Source organism: Loxodonta africana, chromosome 6 (assembly GCF_030014295.1).
Source record: "Loxodonta africana isolate mLoxAfr1 chromosome 6, mLoxAfr1.hap2, whole genome shotgun sequence".
NCBI classification, from domain to species: Eukaryota; Metazoa; Chordata; class Mammalia; order Proboscidea; family Elephantidae; genus Loxodonta; species Loxodonta africana.
Genome location: NC_087347.1, coordinates 63,554,521 through 63,574,288, shown reverse-complemented (window position 1 = coordinate 63,574,288; position 19,768 = coordinate 63,554,521). Strand labels below are relative to the sequence as shown.

At 34.6% G+C, this 19,768-nt stretch overlaps 1 protein-coding gene across 1 annotated transcript in view; it reads right to left on the bottom strand.

The window, feature by feature from the left end:
• The window catches only part of NCKAP1 (NCK associated protein 1), a 110,276-nt gene that overhangs the window by 51,425 nt on the left and 39,083 nt on the right, over window positions 1–19,768 (bottom strand). The window contains exons 8-15 of the mRNA XM_003406182.4: window positions 19,347–19,395; window positions 15,104–15,260; window positions 12,558–12,614; window positions 9,170–9,266; window positions 8,551–8,657; window positions 7,702–7,834; window positions 4,702–4,783; window positions 3,557–3,615 (exon numbers count right to left, since the gene is read on the bottom strand). Coding sequence (XP_003406230.1) covers window positions 3,557–3,615; window positions 4,702–4,783; window positions 7,702–7,834; window positions 8,551–8,657; window positions 9,170–9,266; window positions 12,558–12,614; window positions 15,104–15,260; window positions 19,347–19,395 — 741 coding nt within the window. The remainder of the gene's footprint in view (window positions 1–3,556; window positions 3,616–4,701; window positions 4,784–7,701; window positions 7,835–8,550; window positions 8,658–9,169; window positions 9,267–12,557; window positions 12,615–15,103; window positions 15,261–19,346; window positions 19,396–19,768) is intronic.

Sequence of the window (19,768 nt, the reverse complement as noted above, 5' to 3'; positions counted from 1 at the left end):
CAAAATCTCTTTACTTACCCTTTGCTCATTTTTGCTCTTTCCCTGTATATGCTGTTCCCCCCCACCCCAAATTCTACCTAGTTTTCAAGGTCCAGGTAGAATATTGCTTTCCCTATAAAGCCATTACTAGCAATTCCAACTTGAAAAAACTTTCTCACTTTTGAGAAAACTGCAGTTAGTTGATAATTAATCATATATATTTTTTTATCTGTTGGCATCTGACCATAATCTTTTAGATTTTTTAACTGCTATTTAATTTTTCACACCTTTTATGCTTTGACTACTTAGGTAGATGACCAATTCCTCAAAAGAGGAGAGCAAGTGCAACTCTTCAACAGATTATGTAATTGTTAAATGCCAAGTTGGTTCCAACTCATGGCAACCCTACGCCCATTCTCACAATCGTTGCTATGTTTGAGCCCACTGTTGCAGCCAGTGTGTCAATCCACCTCATTGGGGGTCTTCCTCTTTTTCATTGGCCTTCTACTTTACCAAGGATGATGTCCTTCTCCAGGAATTGCTCCCTCCTGATTGCTCAATATTTTATCTCCTGTATCCTACAGTGGAGCCCTGGTGGTGTAGTGGTTAAGAGTTCAGCTGTTAACCAAGAGGTCTGCAGTTCGAATCCACCAGCCAATCCTTGGAAACTCTATGGGACAGCTCTAATCTGTCCCATAGGGTTGCAATGAGCTGGAATTGACTTGACAACAATGGATTTGGTTTGTTTTTTTGGTATCCTTTTTTTTTTTTTATAGTTAGTCTGTGGACATGGAATCTTCACCATGTATCGGCTCCTCAACATCTTTGTCAACCTCCTATATTCCGGACATTGCCTTCTACCTTACACTTTCGACATCTCCTCCTAGCCAAGACTTCTCTGGTTTAGCTGGGTGTCCCATTTTTCTCTTCCTTGGCAAGCTTTGCCCTATTTGTTCCTTAAACATAAGCGTCTATATGCAGTAGAAAGGATCCTTGGTCACGCAGTGGTGCAGTGCTTGGCTGCTAACTGAAAGGTCGGTGGTTCAAACTGACCATCCATTCCGCAGAAGAATGATGGGTAATTTACTTCTGTAAAGATTACACCCTAGGAAACCCAATGGGGCAGTTCTTCTCTGTTCTATAGGATTGCTATGAGTCGGAATTTGACTCGATGGCAATGGATCTGGGTGTATACAATAGAAAGAGGCACAGTGATTGCATGTCCCAGATGGTTAAGAGCAGGTACATGAAAGAGTCAGACAGGCGGTTGGTGCTGATCTTATAAAAAATCTCAAAAACAGGGATTTATCAATATTACGCTCTTCATACTCACTCAAGTATTTTGCCATATGAATGAATTCCAATAAAACAAACCTAAAATTCTCAAGTGAATCCTTGAAATGACTAAACAATCCTAACAGTATTTAATAAGGGTACACTGACAATGCATCTAAATCTCCAAAACTCTCTGAACCCAAGTAGCCAGTTTAGAGAGCAGGAGACTGAAACAGTTCAAGCTTTGCGACAATGACTTTCAAAATTTCATAAATTTAAATGACTTTCCAAAGTCATATCCTTTGGCAGAACAATTCCACTTGTTTCCACTTTCCATGCTTTACTTCTGTATTGTTTCATCTCCTTTTTTAAACAGGCAAATGCTAATTGGTAAACTTTGTTATAGGAAAAAAACAACCTAAGATACATGCACATTTAATATTTTGGGATGATGTGCTTCCCTGCTCCCGCACTACCTGGCTCTGCAGCCTCAGGCAAGTTACTTAATACATTTGACTCATCTATGCAATCTACACCTCTAAAAATATGCTCCCCATAGAACACAGAACAAGCAAGGGAAATGTCTAAGTATCTAGACGTCAGAAGGAAAGAACTTAAAAAAAGCAAAAGCATCTCAAGGAACTAAGCAGATTCCCAGAAAAAGAAGTTCTTTCTAGGAGTTCATCCTGAGTCCACTGAAAAATCTCTTCAACATGCACACACTGCTTGTATTATTTAGTTTTTTATAAAAAAAAAAGTAAGTTTTATTTTAAGTTGCAGAACAGTAATGTAGTATGATCCCATTTACATGCTTATACATCTAAAAGAACAGAGATCAGTTATTCAAAGTGAGTATTTCTTTGGAATAAGACTGGAAGAGGTACATACTTTAATTTTCTAATTTATCTCTGGATGGTTCGAATTTTTTTTATAAGAAGATGCATTATTATTATTTTAAAATGTCTATTTCTAAGACATACAGATTATTGAGAACACTAAGCCACAGTTTTCCCCTAATTACTAGAAATATTTTAGGGGCAATTAAATTCTATCATTAATTTCATTGTATACACAAAGAGTTTAGGCTTGCATTTTAAAAGCCTTTAAAGACTATGTGAGAGTTACACACTAAGTGAAAACTTTTAAAGTAGGAGAATTTACTTCTGCACTTGAGAAAAATGAAGCTGTTGGCATTAGATCAGGGAATGGCAAACTATAACCCCTGGGTCAACAGCCTGTTTTCATAAATACAGTTTTATTGGAAAATAGTCATGCCCATTTGTTTATCTATTGTCTGTGGCTGTTCTCATACCATAACGGCAGAGCTGAGCAGTTATGAGAGAGATTACATGGCCTAGAGAAAAGACTCACATTGTCAAGGATTTCATTTTACTTGGATCCACCAATCAACCCCTATAGGAGCAGCAGTCAAAAAATCAAATGATGTATTGCACTGGGCAAACCCGCTGCAAAAAAACTCTTTAAAGTCTTGAAAAACAAAGATGTCATTTTGAAAACAAAGGTGTACTTGCCCCAAGCCATGATATTCTCAATCACCTCATATGCATGGAAAAGCTGGACAATGAATAAGGAAGACTGAAGAACTGATGCATCTGAATTATGGTGTTGGCGAAGAATACTGAATATACCTGCCAGAAGAACAAACAAGTCTGTCTTGGAAGAAATAGAGCCAGAGTGCTCACTGGAAGCAAGGATGGTAAGACTTCATCTGACATAGTTCAGACATGTTATTAGAAGAGACCAGTCCTTGGAGAAGGAAATCATGTTTGGTAAGGTAGAGGGGTCAGTGGAAGAGGAAGACCCTCGACAAGATGGACTGACAGCGGCTGCAACAACGGCTCAAACGCAGCAACAACTGTGAGGATTGCGCAGGACCAGTTAGTGTTTGGCTCTGTTGCACAGGGGGTCGCTATGAGTCAGAATCGACTTGATGTCACCTATCAAAAACTATATGGCCCACAAGCTTAAAATTTTTAACATGTGATTCCTTACAAAAAAAGTTTGTCAGCTCCTACACTAGATTATAAATATTTTGTCAAAGAAGATTTTTTGCCTCCACCATAGAATTAAGTATTTGAATCATTATAATCAAAAGAGATGTTGGGATTTAAATCTCTAGATATTTTAAAATTATAATAATTAACTTTGTTCAAGAACCCTTTTATACTAGATTAAATTAGAAATATTTATCCAAGTTTAATAACTGGTACAGCTGATCATCTGACTAAGGTATTCAATAACAAAAACAGAATGACAATGAAAATTAAGAAATTATTCTTACCTGTAACCTAAACCAGTCTAATCTCATTCCTCTGAAATCAAATACTTCCCCATCTTCAACTAAAATTAGAAAAAGAGATTACAAAGCAAATTAACATTTTCACAAATCTATAATCATATTTTAAAATTAAAGAGCTAAGAAAGTGAAACAGTAATTCTCAAATCCTACAAACATGATGATAAAAAGGAAGGTTGTGCTAAGAGAAGGGTCATGTTCAGATTTCTCTCCTAAACTCTCCAGTTCTCAATTTGTTTGCTTATATTAACTTGAAGCCAGAGAGCTGGAGAGATTCTGTGACTATTACACCTTGGACAGCATGCTGAAGAACCACATAATAACTCCATATAAACCAAATATCGCCAGGTAAGTTAATAGTAATTTCAGTACTAGGTTGCTTAAACTAAATATTTATTATTCAGAAAATTTTAAAGTTTCTGGTATCTTTCATTTAAAGACAATAAAACTAAAACAGCATATCAATCTGTTGGAATGGAGTGCTCAAATTATGGAGAGAGAGTCTAGTGTACAACAACAATTTTTGTATTAACAGAACCAAGCTCAATTTCCTATTCTACTACTTAATAACTGTTAAAGCTTGGACAAATTATTTAACATCTCAAACCCTGAGTTTCCAAATGTGTAAAATAAAAGTAGTAACAGTGGTTTAAAGAACTGGTATGGATTGAGTGGGATAATACATACAGAAGTGCCTGGGAGAGACTAAACATTTTATAAACAGTATCCACTCCTGCTATTTTTATAGATAAGTTTCAACCCAATTTCTACTTTGTTACGATATGTTGTTATTGTCCTTGGGTGCCCTCAGCGGTTCATGCACAACAGAATGATATTGTTACAATACGTAATACTTTATTGTTTTCTTATTTTCTTTCTTAGAATATGCCTCTTTTTTCCTGCTGAATAATAATATTAAACTATAATTCTTATGATTTTTATAAACATCATCACAGACCCATTTGGAAACCTTTGCTTCAGAAAGAAGTGTCAAGATAAAAAGAAATAGATTAAATAGGTCAAAATTCGACTAAGCCATTTTGCAAAATTAACTGTTAAATTATTTCCTTATTAATCAAGTTTGAAAACCTAATTAGAAGAAAACATGCTTCTACTTAAAGACTAATTACCTTGTTTTACACTAAGGGAAGTCATAGTGTTAACAAAAGAGGACATGATGATCGATTCATCTTCAGGGCAAACAGAAAGATTCTGGAAAAGAAACAAAAATATTAAAAATACTTGAGAAACAGCCCACAGGCCCATCAATTAGTGAATGGATAAATAAACTGTGATATATCACATACTGTAGAGTATTTTTCAGCAATAAAAAGGAACAAAATATTACTATGTACGATAACACAGATGAATCTCAAAAACATTATGCTAAGTGAAAAGAACAAAAAACAAAACAATATGTAACATGATTCCATTTACGTGAAATTTTAAAAAGGTAAAACTACAGTGACAGAAAGAAGACGAGTGGCTGCTGGGGGTGGAGGGGAGGAACCATCTTTTATAGTACTGCACGAGAAAACGGTTAAGGGTGCTGGAAACCTTCTACATCTTGAGTGCAGTGGTGGCCACGCAAATGCACACATTTCTCAAAATTCAAACCACACACAGAATATATGTACGATAAATTGTATCAATGTGGATGCTAAAAAATAAGTTTTCTAAACAAGTGAATGCTTAGCTTACAAACAGAATAAACACTGTGGATTTTCAAAACATTAGGACCTATTAGAGTGAATATATTAATATGTTTATGGTCTTAGTTCTAAATTTATTAGTCCTTACAAATGCTTAAAAAAATCATATGTACTTTATAAGATAGTAATAAAGAGCTAAGGCTTTAGAATTAAGACGTGAGTTTGAATACTGGCCCTATTATTTATGTACTGTGTAATACTGAGGAAGTTACATTAAGGTCTGTTTTTTCTTCAATAAATAATGGTAATGATACCCACCCTCATGGAGCTGTTGTTTAGATTTAATTTAATTAGCTATCGGTAAATGCTGGCAACTGTTATTATCAGTATTATTATTGCCACGGCTGATATTACTATTACTGCAACCCCAGAAGAAATGCTAAAAAATTCTCAGTACTGTTAAATTGTTTTTATAAAAAACAGAAAGAGCTATCAAATGACTTAAAAATTTTAACACTATAAAATAAATCTGTAAAATTTGTTATTATTAGATGCTGTTTAGTTGATTTTTTGACTCACAGTGACCCCATGTGACAGAGTAGAACTACCCCAGAGGCTTTTCTGGGCTGTAATCTTCATGGAAGCAGATTTCCAAGTCTTTCACCCATGGAGCCATCGGGTGGGTTCAAATCACCAAACTTTCAGTTAGCAGCTTAACCGTTATGCCACCAGGGCTCCTTACAAAAAAAACCAAACCCATTGCTGTCTAGTCAATTCCAACTTTTAGCAACCATATGGGACAAAGTAGAACTGCCCTATAGGGTTTCCAAGGAGCATCTGGTAGATTCAAACTACTGACTTTTTGGTTAGCAGTCGAGCTCTTAACCACTGCATCACTAGGGGAAAATAGCCACAACATCATTTCAAAGTTTCATGGAACCAGGAGTTTTGGTTTACTTTTATATTGCGTGCTCTCATGAATAAATAATAAGACTAGCCTCAAAAAAAAATTTTTTTTTTCTAGTTTATGTGGTAAAAAATAATTATTCAAACAAAATTACAGCAAGATAATAATACCCTAGGCATAAAATCAGGTTTTCTGCTTCATTTTTAATGACCATTCTAAAAAGGAAGCATCTTAGCTCCATCTAGTGGGTAAAAGAGGGAATAAACTACATTAGGATTTTTTTTTTTTTTTTACATAGTAACTTATAAGTTACAAATAATTCAAAGTAAATAATTACATGAACAATGTTTTTGTTATCTGTATTTTTAGGCAGGCTTAGAAAAAAACAAGGGTTTCAAGGCATGGCTACTTTTCTGAAAAATCATTAGTTTCAGAGAAGTTTTAATATGAAGAGAATTTTTACAGCTCTTCCTTTATACTATACGCCTAGAACGCAAATGGTTACATGCCTGACTACCAGCCAAAAGGCTGAAGGTTCAAACCCACCCACAGTGCCCTGGAAAAAAGGCCTGGCGATCTGCTTCCAAAAGGTCAAAGCTTTGAAAACTCTATGGAATGCAGTTTTATCCTATACACATTGGGTCACCGTGAGTTAGAACTGACTCAATGGCAACAGGGGTACAGGTAGAGCAGTTTTAGACAACTGTAATTTTATGAAATGAAGCGAAATAAAATACTATTTTCTAACAGTCTATTCATTTGTTATGAAAATATAACAAATTTATATTAAGATGAAAAACACTGAATAAAGAAATGGAAAGGAAAAAGAAGCTAAGATTGAAAATCAACAGAGGTAAATCCAAAAGAAAATTTGCACATTTAATTAAATTAGGACATGCAGATTAAACATTTACTGAATACCTTCTACCATACTATGCAAAAATACTTATTTTCTATTTTTCCTCTTTATTTTATTTATTATATTTGTTTATTGTTACTTAATTTATTTATATTATATTTATTTTTATTTATTATAAATTATTTATTATAATTTATTATCAATTATATTTTCTCCATCATCTCTTCTACATCGCCACAGTGACTGCCCAAGTTCAGGCTCTCATCAGGTCTCAACTAGCCTACTGCAGGAATTTTTCTTTTGGTCTCTCTGCCTCTTCTTTTGGTCCCCATCAGTCCATTGTCCACACTGAGCCGGGGCAATCTTTCTAAAGCAGCAAATGTGATATGACTAACCTCCTCTTTCACAAGACCCTCTATAATTTGCTTACAGCAGACCAACCACCTCAAGGATAAAAAATCTCTTCACCGTGTTCAAGCTGAGCTTTGCACACACTCTTGATAACACCTATCACACTGAACGACAAGGAATTTTTTCCTCCCCTCTACACAATGATCTCCTTGCAAAGACATGACCGTGATTTATTTACATTTGTATTTCTACCACTTGGCACATGACTATGTTTCATAAATGCTTGTTTAGCAAATATATCAGTTGCTAGAAAGAAGGAAAGAACAAAAGGGGGAATAATCAGAAATGAGATAGCTTTTACCTGCACAAGTTCATTGAGGACAACAGCATCAAAGCCAGAAAGGTACTGCACGTAATACCTCTGCATTACAGGTCCGTACTTCCTTACATGTGCTCTAAGCTCTTCCATGTAAAATATTAATTCAGCAATGTGCCTTGTTTAAAATTTTTTTAAAAAATTGGAAGAATACAGTCAGCATTATCCAAGAAAATACGAAAACGCCCTTGATAGTACTACCAGAAGCTTTTTTCTTAGAAAACACTTCGTCAAATATTTAATATCAATTACTTTCTTTTTAAATTTCATATGAATAAAGAAATTATGGAAAGCAAAATACACAAAAAAGCTAAGACTGAGAATCATCAGAGGGAAATGAAAATAAAATTATGACATCTCATAAACACATCATAAAAAATGAAAGAGGATTAGAAAGAAATAAGATTTTTCCATATGATCTCATTTCTCTACCTCAATTATGTTAACTCCTATTGAGGGACTGAGGACTAAAACGAGAGACATTTCAAATGACACATTAGGCTGCAAGTCTAGTTTTGGAGGAATTCTCGTTTAAACGTTTTGTGTAGTGAAATCATTTTGAAAAATTTATTCCATAGGAAACATTACTGAGTATAGTCAAAGAAAACAATACTGTCACCATCTAGGGTACTGAAAAAAATATTAAAAGCCCTCACTTAAAACTAAAATTGAATGTGCATTCTAAAAAGTATTACGTACTGCAAATATATAAATATTCCTGTCGTGCCAAATCTGAAAAGCCCTAAAAAAGTTTTTAAAAATAATTTTATTTCAAAGTCCCCAAATTCCACAGCCCAGAAATTAGAATATATGAAAATGATTTTGCTAACTTACTTATCTATGAAGTCATCTGCACTCTTCTTTGGCATGTTATCTGCATGACGAAGTAGCCAGATAATTTCATCACGAGCAAAGGATAATGCCATAAAAACAAAAAGTGCCTAATTTAAAAAAAAGTAACACTGTTTACTCTCATGCAAAGATTTAAAAGAAAACCCATTCAAAATCTTTCTCTAAGTGAAAAGTAACTCACAAGAAGTGGTAATAATCAAGTTTAAAAGAGACACGAGACTAGTATGAAGTCTTACAACAATACTGGAACAACTTCAAGGGGGATAAATTAGAAGTTGCTTGTTAATGAGCAGACAACTGAACCAAAAAAGTAAGCAAAGGTAAAAAAAAGTGCCGGTGCCAGGTAAGCACACCAGTATGTGCAGGAGAGAAGGACAGAGGGGAGCCTGGAAGTGTGTACGAGGAGGAGCATGCCTACGAATAAATGAAGTATCTGCATGAGTGTCACATCGGCAAATTCATCCTCAGCTAAAATATATTTCAAACCCCTTCATGTAGTTACTGACTTAAATTTTAATAAAAATCCACAGACAGCAGAAATAACAAGTTTTTAAAAAATATATGGCACACTCGTAATTGAAATAAGAATTGAACCAATTACCTTGGGACCTAGCAAGCCAGGTTGATCAGAGAGGACAGTAGCCAGTTCTTTCAGCGCTGACCTTAAAAACTTGCGTCTTTCTCTGTGCATTGAACCACTATAGAAAAAGACGGCATGATACGTTACCTGCTTCTACTAAAATTCATTAGAAATTAAAGTAACTTGACATTTCAAGATCATCTTCCAAAGATTTTTAGAAAGCAGAAGCGTCTACAAAAATCATCTTCTATGTGTCTGTCACGAAGTAATTTTCCAATCTCATGATTACCTTGCCTTTCTTGTGCTACTTCAGTAACCATGTTTATCCTGTTACACTCCACTTATTAATGTCCTATCCAACCTTCAGGATCAATCCTTCTAGAAGCATTTCCTAATATCCAGCTGTCCATTTTCGAAAATTTTCTGCAATTTTAATACCATATAGCTCAGCACTTTTTAAACTAGGCTCGGAAATCTTTGAAGACAAGAACTCTCCTACCATATACAATTCTGTCACCTCACACAGACATTAAAAATTGTAAGTTAATAAGTATCTGATTATCTGTTTCCATCTTTACTAAGTATATTCCTATTGGTTTTGGATTCCTATTAAATATATAAAACTGACTAAACAAGCGCTATGGAGCCCTGGTGGAGCAGTGGTCAAGAGCTCAGCTGCTAACCAAAAGGTCGGCAGTTCAAATTTGCCAGCTGCTCCTTGGAAACCTGCAAGGCAGTTCTACTCAGTCCTTCAGGGTCCCTATGAATCAGCATAGACTCAACGGCAATGGGTTTGAAGGGTTAACAAGAGCTATATTCAATAAAGATACTGGGATGAGAGCTACTTGGAGCTCTTGTTCGAAACTGAAAGATGGGGAAAAGGACAACCATAATTATTCATGTACTAGATTTTTTTAAAATACAAATTAGGAAGAACTTATTCTCACATATTAACAGAAAAAGGAAAAACGTAAAATGTTCTAAGTATTCCAACTCCTCACACTATGCAAAATACATATTGCTCCAAGTAATTTTTAAAATTTAGAAAAGCGCATAAAATAATAGTCACGTATCTATGATACATGTGCTAAAACCCCAAGCATAAGGAATATACCACACCAGAAATACAGCTGTAACACAGGAGATTAACACCTGTGTGACCTTAGGTTGTACCTCTTTCAGTTTCAGCTTCTATCCCTATCAAACAGGGATGATGGCACCTGTCTCAAAAGATATATATACCTTTCATGATGCCTGGTACCAAGCCAAACCCAACCCAGTGCCGTCGAGTGATTCTGACTCACAGCGACCCTATAGGACAGAGTAGAACCGTCCCACAGTTTCCAAGGAGCGGCTGGTGAATTTGAACTGCTGACCCTTTGATTAGCAGTCGTAGCACTTAACCACTACACCACCAGGGTTTCCACTGGTATACGGTACTTCTAATATACGTTAATTTGTAGTCAAGCTCGTTTTATTTTATAATAATAAAACCATCTAGTATTATTTCTTAGAGTAGACAAATATCTTTTTGGCTATTTTACTTCACAGGGCTGTCCATGGTACATTAAAAGCATGAGAAAATGTCTATAAAATACATACACCTTTATAGCACATGGCAGTAAGTTACAGGAATTACTATCGCTTACTATTTATTATTATTCTACATGATAAATAGAATAAGGGGAATAAAAATGTCTCAATTCTTAAAGATCTTTATAAAAGATAGGTATGGCACCACACATATCCCTACAATACAGTTTATCCCAAGAAGGGATGATTACATTTATTTCTGAAGGTCAAGAAAGAAATTCTAACACACTCCAAAGTAGGTTATTTGTACGAGATAATAATTCTTTAATAATAAAAGCAGACTACAGGACATAAAATACTTGTGAAGAGGCTGCTTCTTAGCACAAGTAGATATATGAGACTAAATGGGCAGCTCTTGTCTACAGATGAGATAAGAAAGCAGAAAGGGACAGGAGCTCGTTCAATGGACAAGCGAAATCTACAGTGGAAAGGTGGGGTGTGCTGTCGCATTATAGGGAGAGCAACTAGGGTCACATAACAATGTGTGTATAAATTTTTGTATGAGAAACCAACGTGAACTGTAAACTTTCATTTAAAGCACAACTAAAAATGAAATTCTTCAGCAGCAAGGCCACAGAATAAAAAAAAAAAGCATTTCTTAGAACAGGAAAAAAAAAAAAAATTAAGAACCCCAATGGCTAATTACAGAAACAGACATAAAAAATATACAAAGCTGGGACTGGATCAGCTATTTCCCATTAATTTCTGAATCTACAAACTGTATTTCAGGACATATACTCCCTTGACTGAAGAATTAACGATTCTTAGCCAGAAAAGATCTGATTAGAGTTATGTAGGAAAGCAGCATAGCCTTGTGGCTTTGGAAGCAGATGAGTTTTCATTTGAATCCAAGCCTCCTTGTTTAGTAGCTGTGAAAGTTACTTAATCTCCCTGAAGCTCAATTTTCGTTTCTGTAAAATGGGGATAACACTAACACCTATTTCACTGGGCTGTTGTGAAGATTAAGAAGTGAGCCAATGCACAATGGTATCCAACCACTTATGAGCAGATGCCTAATGAAGTCCAACCTTCATCTTAAAAAAAGAATAATAAAAGCATAAATACTTGATTCAGTAAAAAAAAAAAAGTATGAATAATGATAGAGTACAGACAGTACTGAATAAAGAAGGATTAAACTCCCAATATAGGTTTAAATTTCCAATATCCATTCTGTAGCCTAAAGACAAATTCTAAAAGTTTCTGTGGTTTTACATTTCCATCTATGGCAATGATGCTTGTTTTCTCTCTGCCTTATAGAAATACTGAAAAGTCGTTGAAAGATCTTAAGTACACTAGGTTCCAATTTTCGTTATCTATTATATATTTACCAATACATGAAACTAAAATTTGGGAAAAGGATAAAGTTACCATACTTAAAAAAGTAAATACTACCTAGCACAACAACAACAAAAAACTTAGTGAAAAATTAAAAAAAAAGTAAATACTATTTGGGAGATTGTATGAATATATCAGTTTCCATAAAATAGCTAAAAAAAAAATCAGCACAGTTTGCAAAATATTGGGACGGGAAGCATAGTGGTAGTCACAGACTTAAATGATACCTAAAAGTCCTTTGTATAGCACTTATCTAGAGAATTTTAGCAGCACTTCAAAGATATTTAAAATCTTTCTGCACTAATTCCAAGACTACAAATATTGAGGTTATACACCTATTATGTCTCATTGATTGAGAGTCTCCCTTTTCTACTTTCTCATCTTGCATACTATTAATCTATACTCATTTCAACAAAATAATGCTTTAAGAAAGGAATTCTTCTTGATTAAAAGTATTAGATAAAATAACACAATAACTTACGCATGCGACACAGCTGCCTCCTTGCATTCTCTTATGTCATTAATACGTTTATTATAGCTATGTACAAAAATAAATAAAAAGCAGAACCATGTTAATCTTAATTTGATCAATAACCATCAAAATGAGTTAGTCAAATACTAAATCAATAGAAAATGACTTATTATCAACAAGAAAAACTGGTCCTCAATCTTAAATACATGGAAGAAATCTACCCCCATTCCTTCTTAGCATCTTAAGTGCTCAGTCAATCCTTCCTATAAAAATAAATCTCACATTATACTAAATTAACAGTAAATTTAAACGTCACAATACAGATTTTTATTTTTTAAAATCCTACCTCTTTAAGCCTAATAAACCCAGTGCCATCGTGTCGATAGAGACATTAATATTATACTTTTGATGCAATTTCTAAAAATCTGAAGTGCTTACAAAGCTATCACTTCTGACTTTTTATCAAAGCTATCTCATAAACATAGAAAAGCTTCTGAAAGGACATGAATCAATGATTAACAGTCACAACCTTTGTTTCAGTGTGGGATATGGTGGTGGAAAAAATGGGGGCAGAGAAGCATTCACCTACTTTAAATCATCTTAAGAGATTGAATTGTAGGTAATTTTTACCCTCCGTTTTGCCACGTGTTTTTCAAATTAAGAAACATTTAATTAAAAGAAACAGAAAACCAACTTAAAATCAATCCACTGAAAGGTGCCATCCAAAAAATAAATTCTAATAAACGTGTTAATTTCATGAATACTAAGACACAAAAATTTAAAAAACTCCTACAGTGTTAAACTAGCTTCCTGACAACCTGGCTCGAATAAAATGAACTAAAACTGCTAAATTAAGTCCTCTAATATTTATGTGTTCTTTGAGCAAATATCAGAAATATAATAATTCTGTAATCACTGGCCTCTGTATGGTCTGACTTGTAATTACTACGATAAACAACATCTTATATTGGCTTTGTCACGCACAATTTAATCAAAAATCAAAATCCTCAACATTAAATACAGAGATTTTTAAATGATAAACTTATCACTAAATAAACAGCAAAATGACGGTTGGTTTCATGCAGCTAGTAAGCTTACTTGCACCATACATAACATAAACGCACCCAATATACAGACTATCTGCTTTTAAATGTTTGCATACATTTAAGTATGATTCCACAGACAGGATGTCAGTATCCTAAGGCATTATACAAGTCTTCATGATTTTCAATCTGAATCAATTAGAAAATGACAAAGCCCATCCAACATAAGTTACTTCAGAGTTCTCTATCATCTTAAAATAGGGCTGAAAAGTACAGAGGGCACTGTTTCTCATATTATGAGTCACCAACCACCTGTATGAGGGTATCAGAATCACCTGTGAGGACAGACTTCAGAATAGTGGTCACATGAGAAAGGGAGTGGGGTCAACAGTAGTGACTAGAAAGAGGCACAAGAGAATTTTCTGGGGATGATGGAAATGTTCTCTATCTTGACCTAGGTGGTGGTCAGACAGAAGTATCAACATGCATAGCCATAGAGCTGTATGTCTAAGACTTCTTAATTTTTTTTGTTTATAAATATTACCTCAATAAAGTACAAGAAGAGTAAAGGGCAGATTCTTTTAACTTCTCCAAGATACAGATATTGTAGAAGTGGTACCCAGTTAACTTGCATTTTAATTCTCATCCCAGGATAATTCTTACGTACACTAAAACTTGAGACCAGTTGGCTTAATTTGTCAGTGCTAGACACATCTTTATTTTTTAATAATTAAGAGAGGCTTTACTTTGTCCCAATTTTAGTTGGACATTACCGAACTGGGTGTGGAATAAATGCAGGCAAATTTCATTTTCATCTGATGTTAGCAAGCCCAATGTAATGTATTCAGTACTTTCAGGTATGGGGGATCTAGGACATTTTGATTTTCCTAGTTTCAAAAGATTTAAAAATAGCTATCAAGTCTGATCTCAACTTGGCTTTTAGATACTGGCTACAGAACCCCAAGTGAAGTGAAATGCAGGTATTAAAAATTTCAAGTACACTTAAATTTCAGAGAATTACCTGCTTTATAGGGAATGAATATAAATGAATCAGTTGAAATAACTCCTATCATAATTTGTTCTGTGTAGTACCTGGCTTCTGTAACTATTTTAATTATTCTAATGAAGTATTTCTATTGACTAATACACTTTACAAATATACTCTATTACAGAATAGTACTTCTAAAAATTTTAAAACTCTAAAATGTATATGGTGCTTTTAGTAATATTTATGTCTAAACCCACATATGATATACAAAAGAGGACCCATCTTCACTCTCCTAAAATACAAACTTGGAAAAGGCAGGAACACTAGATGTTTTAACTTGTGAGGTTACATGTAAAAATGATTACTACCATATCAGGATTACTGCTAACTACCTGTGACAACCAGTAAGTTGGTAGAGGCTGTATTTTGCATGATGTGACCACTCTCTGTCTCCAAACCTTTAATAAAGATAATCCACTTACCACCCCTCTCCAAAAAAGGCAAAGTAGTTTAAAACACCATACCCTCGTATGTTTACAAATAAGTCTTCTGCAGCTTTGTGAATGTGGAAAACTTCATCTCGAAAGAGAGAGAGGCAAGAGCTACTTTGCAGAGCTAGCTTCCAAAGATTCAGTGCTGTAGCATCAGTATTTAGGATCCCATGGCACAAAATAAAGCCGACTTTAAGTAAAAAGAAAAGTAAATACAAATGTATTACTTTCAAAGTTCTTTCAGCTATAGGGTAACTTTTCAAAAAGACAGAACCTAATCACTAAATTGAGATTTTAAAGTTAATAAAACATATCCAAGATAGTAACAATGTTTTTCCATTCTCAGTCATAATATTATGTATTCTGCAAAATCTGTTCTTTGAATTCATGCTTGTAAAAAGGAAGAAAAAAAAGTCACTTCTGGGTTTTAAGGAAAATTTTAATAAATGAGCAAAATACATTTTCAGGAATATTCATAAAGTTGTATCAAACCAGAGGGCCAGGAAGTACTAATACGGTAGCTGTAATAACTGAAAAATAAAGCTAATCTACTTCAAGTCACCAGAAGAAAGAAGGTAATAATAGCATCTCACATCTCCATAGCATTTTTGTAGTTTACTAATCTTTTCACATATATTATCTCACATGCTTATCCTGTATAGGAGACAGGTCAGGTGCTATCCTTCTAGAGTCGAAGCAATGAAGACTCACTGACTTACCCAAAGTTATGCTGTTAAAGTATCAGAGCTAGGATTTAGCCCCATGTGTTAAAAAAAAAAAAAAAAAATTTTTTTTTTAATTTAACCTTAAAGTTCAATATTCTTTCAATATATTATGTTGCTCTCTATCATATGAATTCTAAATTCCCCTTTTATCTTTTATTTATCTAATTTGGAAATCCTACACAAATATATAATCCTATTTATGCTTGTTCATGTCCTATGTAAGCCTATATACTAGGGTATAAGACTTTTTATCTATCTTTCACTCATTCGACATTTACCCAGTGCCTACCATATACCATATACACGGTATTGTGTTGGGCTAGTTACAAGTCAGTCCTATTTTCTGTGGGGGTTTCCCTATAACTCTCAATAGTCACCCGATCTTTGAACTCCGGAATCATACTACACTATACCTATACTACTATTTTGACACTTAAACAATCACTTGCCATTTATCTTTTTATTCTCAGCTCAACCTTCCTTTAAAAGAGCCACTATAAAAGTAAATTCTTTAAGTAAGCATCTAGTGTGTAGACATACACACAAAAGTACATTTAACTTCCTGAACTCCTTAAAATATATGAAAGTATTTTTCATACAACATGGTCCCTAAAAGCAAGCCAATTATTTGATCTGCTAAGGAACCAAAGAAATCTGTTTGAATCACTTTAAACCAATCTGTACAAATCCTAGAAGAAAAACTATATTGCATTTGTGGCAACAGGATAATATACATCAAACCATGTATTCTGTTCTATATGGATATTTAAAGAATCGTCAAGAGAAATTTTGTTTATAAAAGATCTTTGTCTTATGTATTGACTATTTTAGGAAACCCTGGTGGCATAGTGGTTAAGTGCTACAGCTGCTAACCAAAGGGTCGGCCGTTCAAATCCACCAGGTGCTCCTTGGAAACTCCATGGGGCAGTTTTACTCTGTCCTGTAGGGTCGCTATGAGTCAGAATCGACTCGACGGCACTGGGTTTGGTTTTTTTATTGGCTATTTACCCTAATCTCCTCAGTAAAACGTGATTTTACTTAATGTCTTATACCTCCTTGTACACTTATTTTTACAAACTACTTGCTACTGATAATAAGAGGTTTCTCTGAAAGTTTTATGAGTTAAAGTATACTCATTTGTTTTAAATAAAATGCCCAAGTCTAGGGGGGTGGTTTGGTCATACAACTAAATATCATGCTCCTTTCCCCAACAAATTCAATGAAATGACAGAGGGGGGGAAAAAGTCATAAAAATGTTGGAAAACAAGATAAAAGACCAATGTTATTGTTGTTGCCATGTGTCGTCAAGTTGGATCCAACTCACAGTGACCCTGTAGAGATCTAATAGTAAATAAGAACACTGGGGAAAAACTTTGAAGATAGAAAGCAGATAAAACTGGGTTGTCAGGGACAAAAAAATACAGGAAATAGTAATCCAAAACTTCAGAGATAAAAAAAGATCTTTCCCAAGGAGTAGCCCAAGTTCAACCAATAGAGCAAGAATAGGCCCTGAAAAAAGCATCAGGATAATGAATGTTAAAACTGCAGCATTCCACCCCCAGACACCCTTACAGCTCAGTAATGAAGTCACTCCTCAGGCTCACCTGTAAGCCAAAGATTAGACAGGCTCATAAAACAAAATGAGACTAAATGGGCACATCAGCCCAGGGGCAAGGACGAGAAGGCAGGAGGGGACAGGAAAGCTGGTAATGGGGAGTAGAGACGGACTGGAGGGTGCTGACATGTTGTGAGGCTGGCAACCAATGTCACAAAACAATGTGTGTGTTAACTGTTCAATGAGAAACTAGTTTGCTCTGTAAATCTTCATCTAAAGTACAAAAAAAAAAAAACAACAAAAAAACGCAGCATTCCAAATAGTTGGGCTCTCAACAATTCTAGGCCCTAAATAAGTCTAGGCCCCAGGCTAGAATCTAGAGCAGTGGTTCTCGGCCTTTAGCTTGCATCAGAGTCATCTGGAGAGCTTATTGAATCAGGCTCCTGGGCTCCATCCAGAGTTTCTCATTCAGTGTGTCTTGGGTGGGGCTGGAGACTCTGCATATCTAAGAAGTTCCCAGTAGATGCTGATGCTGCTGTTCTGGGACCAGACTTTGAGGACAGGGAATCTAGAGCCAAGCTCTAAAGAAAGTTGGCTATCCACTGTGGAAAGGTACTAGTGTGGGCAGTGGTGTCAAAAAGAGAAATGTAAAGTTTGAGGTAACTTCTAACCTCTGTATCAGGTCTACAGGGCTCAAATACATTAAACGTAGCAAAACTCAGAGCAAACCTTCCTTACTTTGCCAGTTGTGGTGACCTCTAATCTGTCTGCCTTCTCCACCTCTATGTATCCTCCATTATGGAAGCCTGCCTGCTGACCTACTCCCTCTGGTCCTTACACAAAGCCCTCGCATTAGCCTAAGAAGAAACTGTCCTCTGCAATTCCAGAGACCACTCGCATTAGCTAACTTTAGTAATCATCCCAACTATTCAGGCTTACATAAGTTTAGACAACCAAGGATCACCACACATTTGTGGAAAATCAATACTTTGAACACTGTTTTTTAATCAACAAAGCATGAAATGCTTACTATTATAAATCTCATCAATGTAAAAAATAATATTACTAATAAAATGAGTAAGGGCAGACTTACTCATATTAACAACAGGGCTACTCAAAATTCTAATCTACACAGAAACTGAAGTATATTCAGAAACTTGCATAGAAATTTGACAATGATTTCTGACTAGAAATCTAATAATGATCTAACTATTGGATTATAAGGAATCTAATAATTTAAAATATGCGCTTTTATTTTCTATATCTTTATTACTTCATTTTCCTGGAAATTCTAGTAATTCATTTACATTGCATTTTCCAGAATTATCAATTCATAAAGCATTAAAAGAGAAAAACTGGTCCTTCGCCAGTTTGAACAAAACACTATAATAAAAAGTCAACATATACTATTCTAAAGAGCTACAAGAACAGTAACAAAAACACTGTCCAAAATTACTGCCTTCTGGAAGCGGCCCTTAGGTAGAAAGAATTTAACTATTCTATAGCAATTTTCATTCTATATTATACCTGTGTGTTTGTTGTTTTTTATATATATACGTCTATTTCCCCAGTTTGTGGGATTCTTGGGAACAGAAATTAATAATTTTATCCCCCATGCACTGCCAAACATGTGTCACTTATTGTACGTCCTGAAGTAAATTAAAATCAAAAAACCTTTAGTGAATAAATGCAATATGAAAAATCATTTAAAAAAAATTTAGTTTTGAAGGTTATGTTGAGGGGCAATATAATGTAGACTTGGGGTTAGAGTTCTTATCTTTGTCATTACTAGCTATATTGCCTAAGCTTTGGTTTCCTCATCTATATAAAACAAAGTATCTAAACCTGACAGGGTCAACATAAAGCCTGAGTGAGGTAATGCACATAGATGGCTTACCACAGTGTTTGGCACAGAGATAATACATATTACCAGTTATTTTTCTCTAACATGTAAACCTGAGAGGTAATCTCAAAACTGACTAATTTTATTACTTACAGATAATCCATTTTTCCATTGCATCCAAAGAGAGATATTCACAAGGCATCTTAAAAAGAGAAAATACAAAAAGTTGTGGTTAAAAAACACTCAAAAAAATATTCCATATTGTCGATCTCCTCTCTTCCTCCTGAGAATTTTTCTACTCAATTCTTGGCCTTCACAATAAATCTAAAAAGTTGAACAAGAGTTTTATAATCTCTATTTAAACTTTCAGCTGATAAAGGACAAAGAGAGCTGTACCCCTTTCACATTTGTGAACCCTCAAACTGCCCTTTAAAAAATACTGTTGCTAAATTGTTGTATAATCTACTAAACAGCAACTTTTAACCTTCCCTAGCCTATTTGAGAGTTTGCAGTACTCCAAAAATAAAATCTTAGTGAAGTTAAAAATAATTTATGGAGATGGATGTTCACTGTCT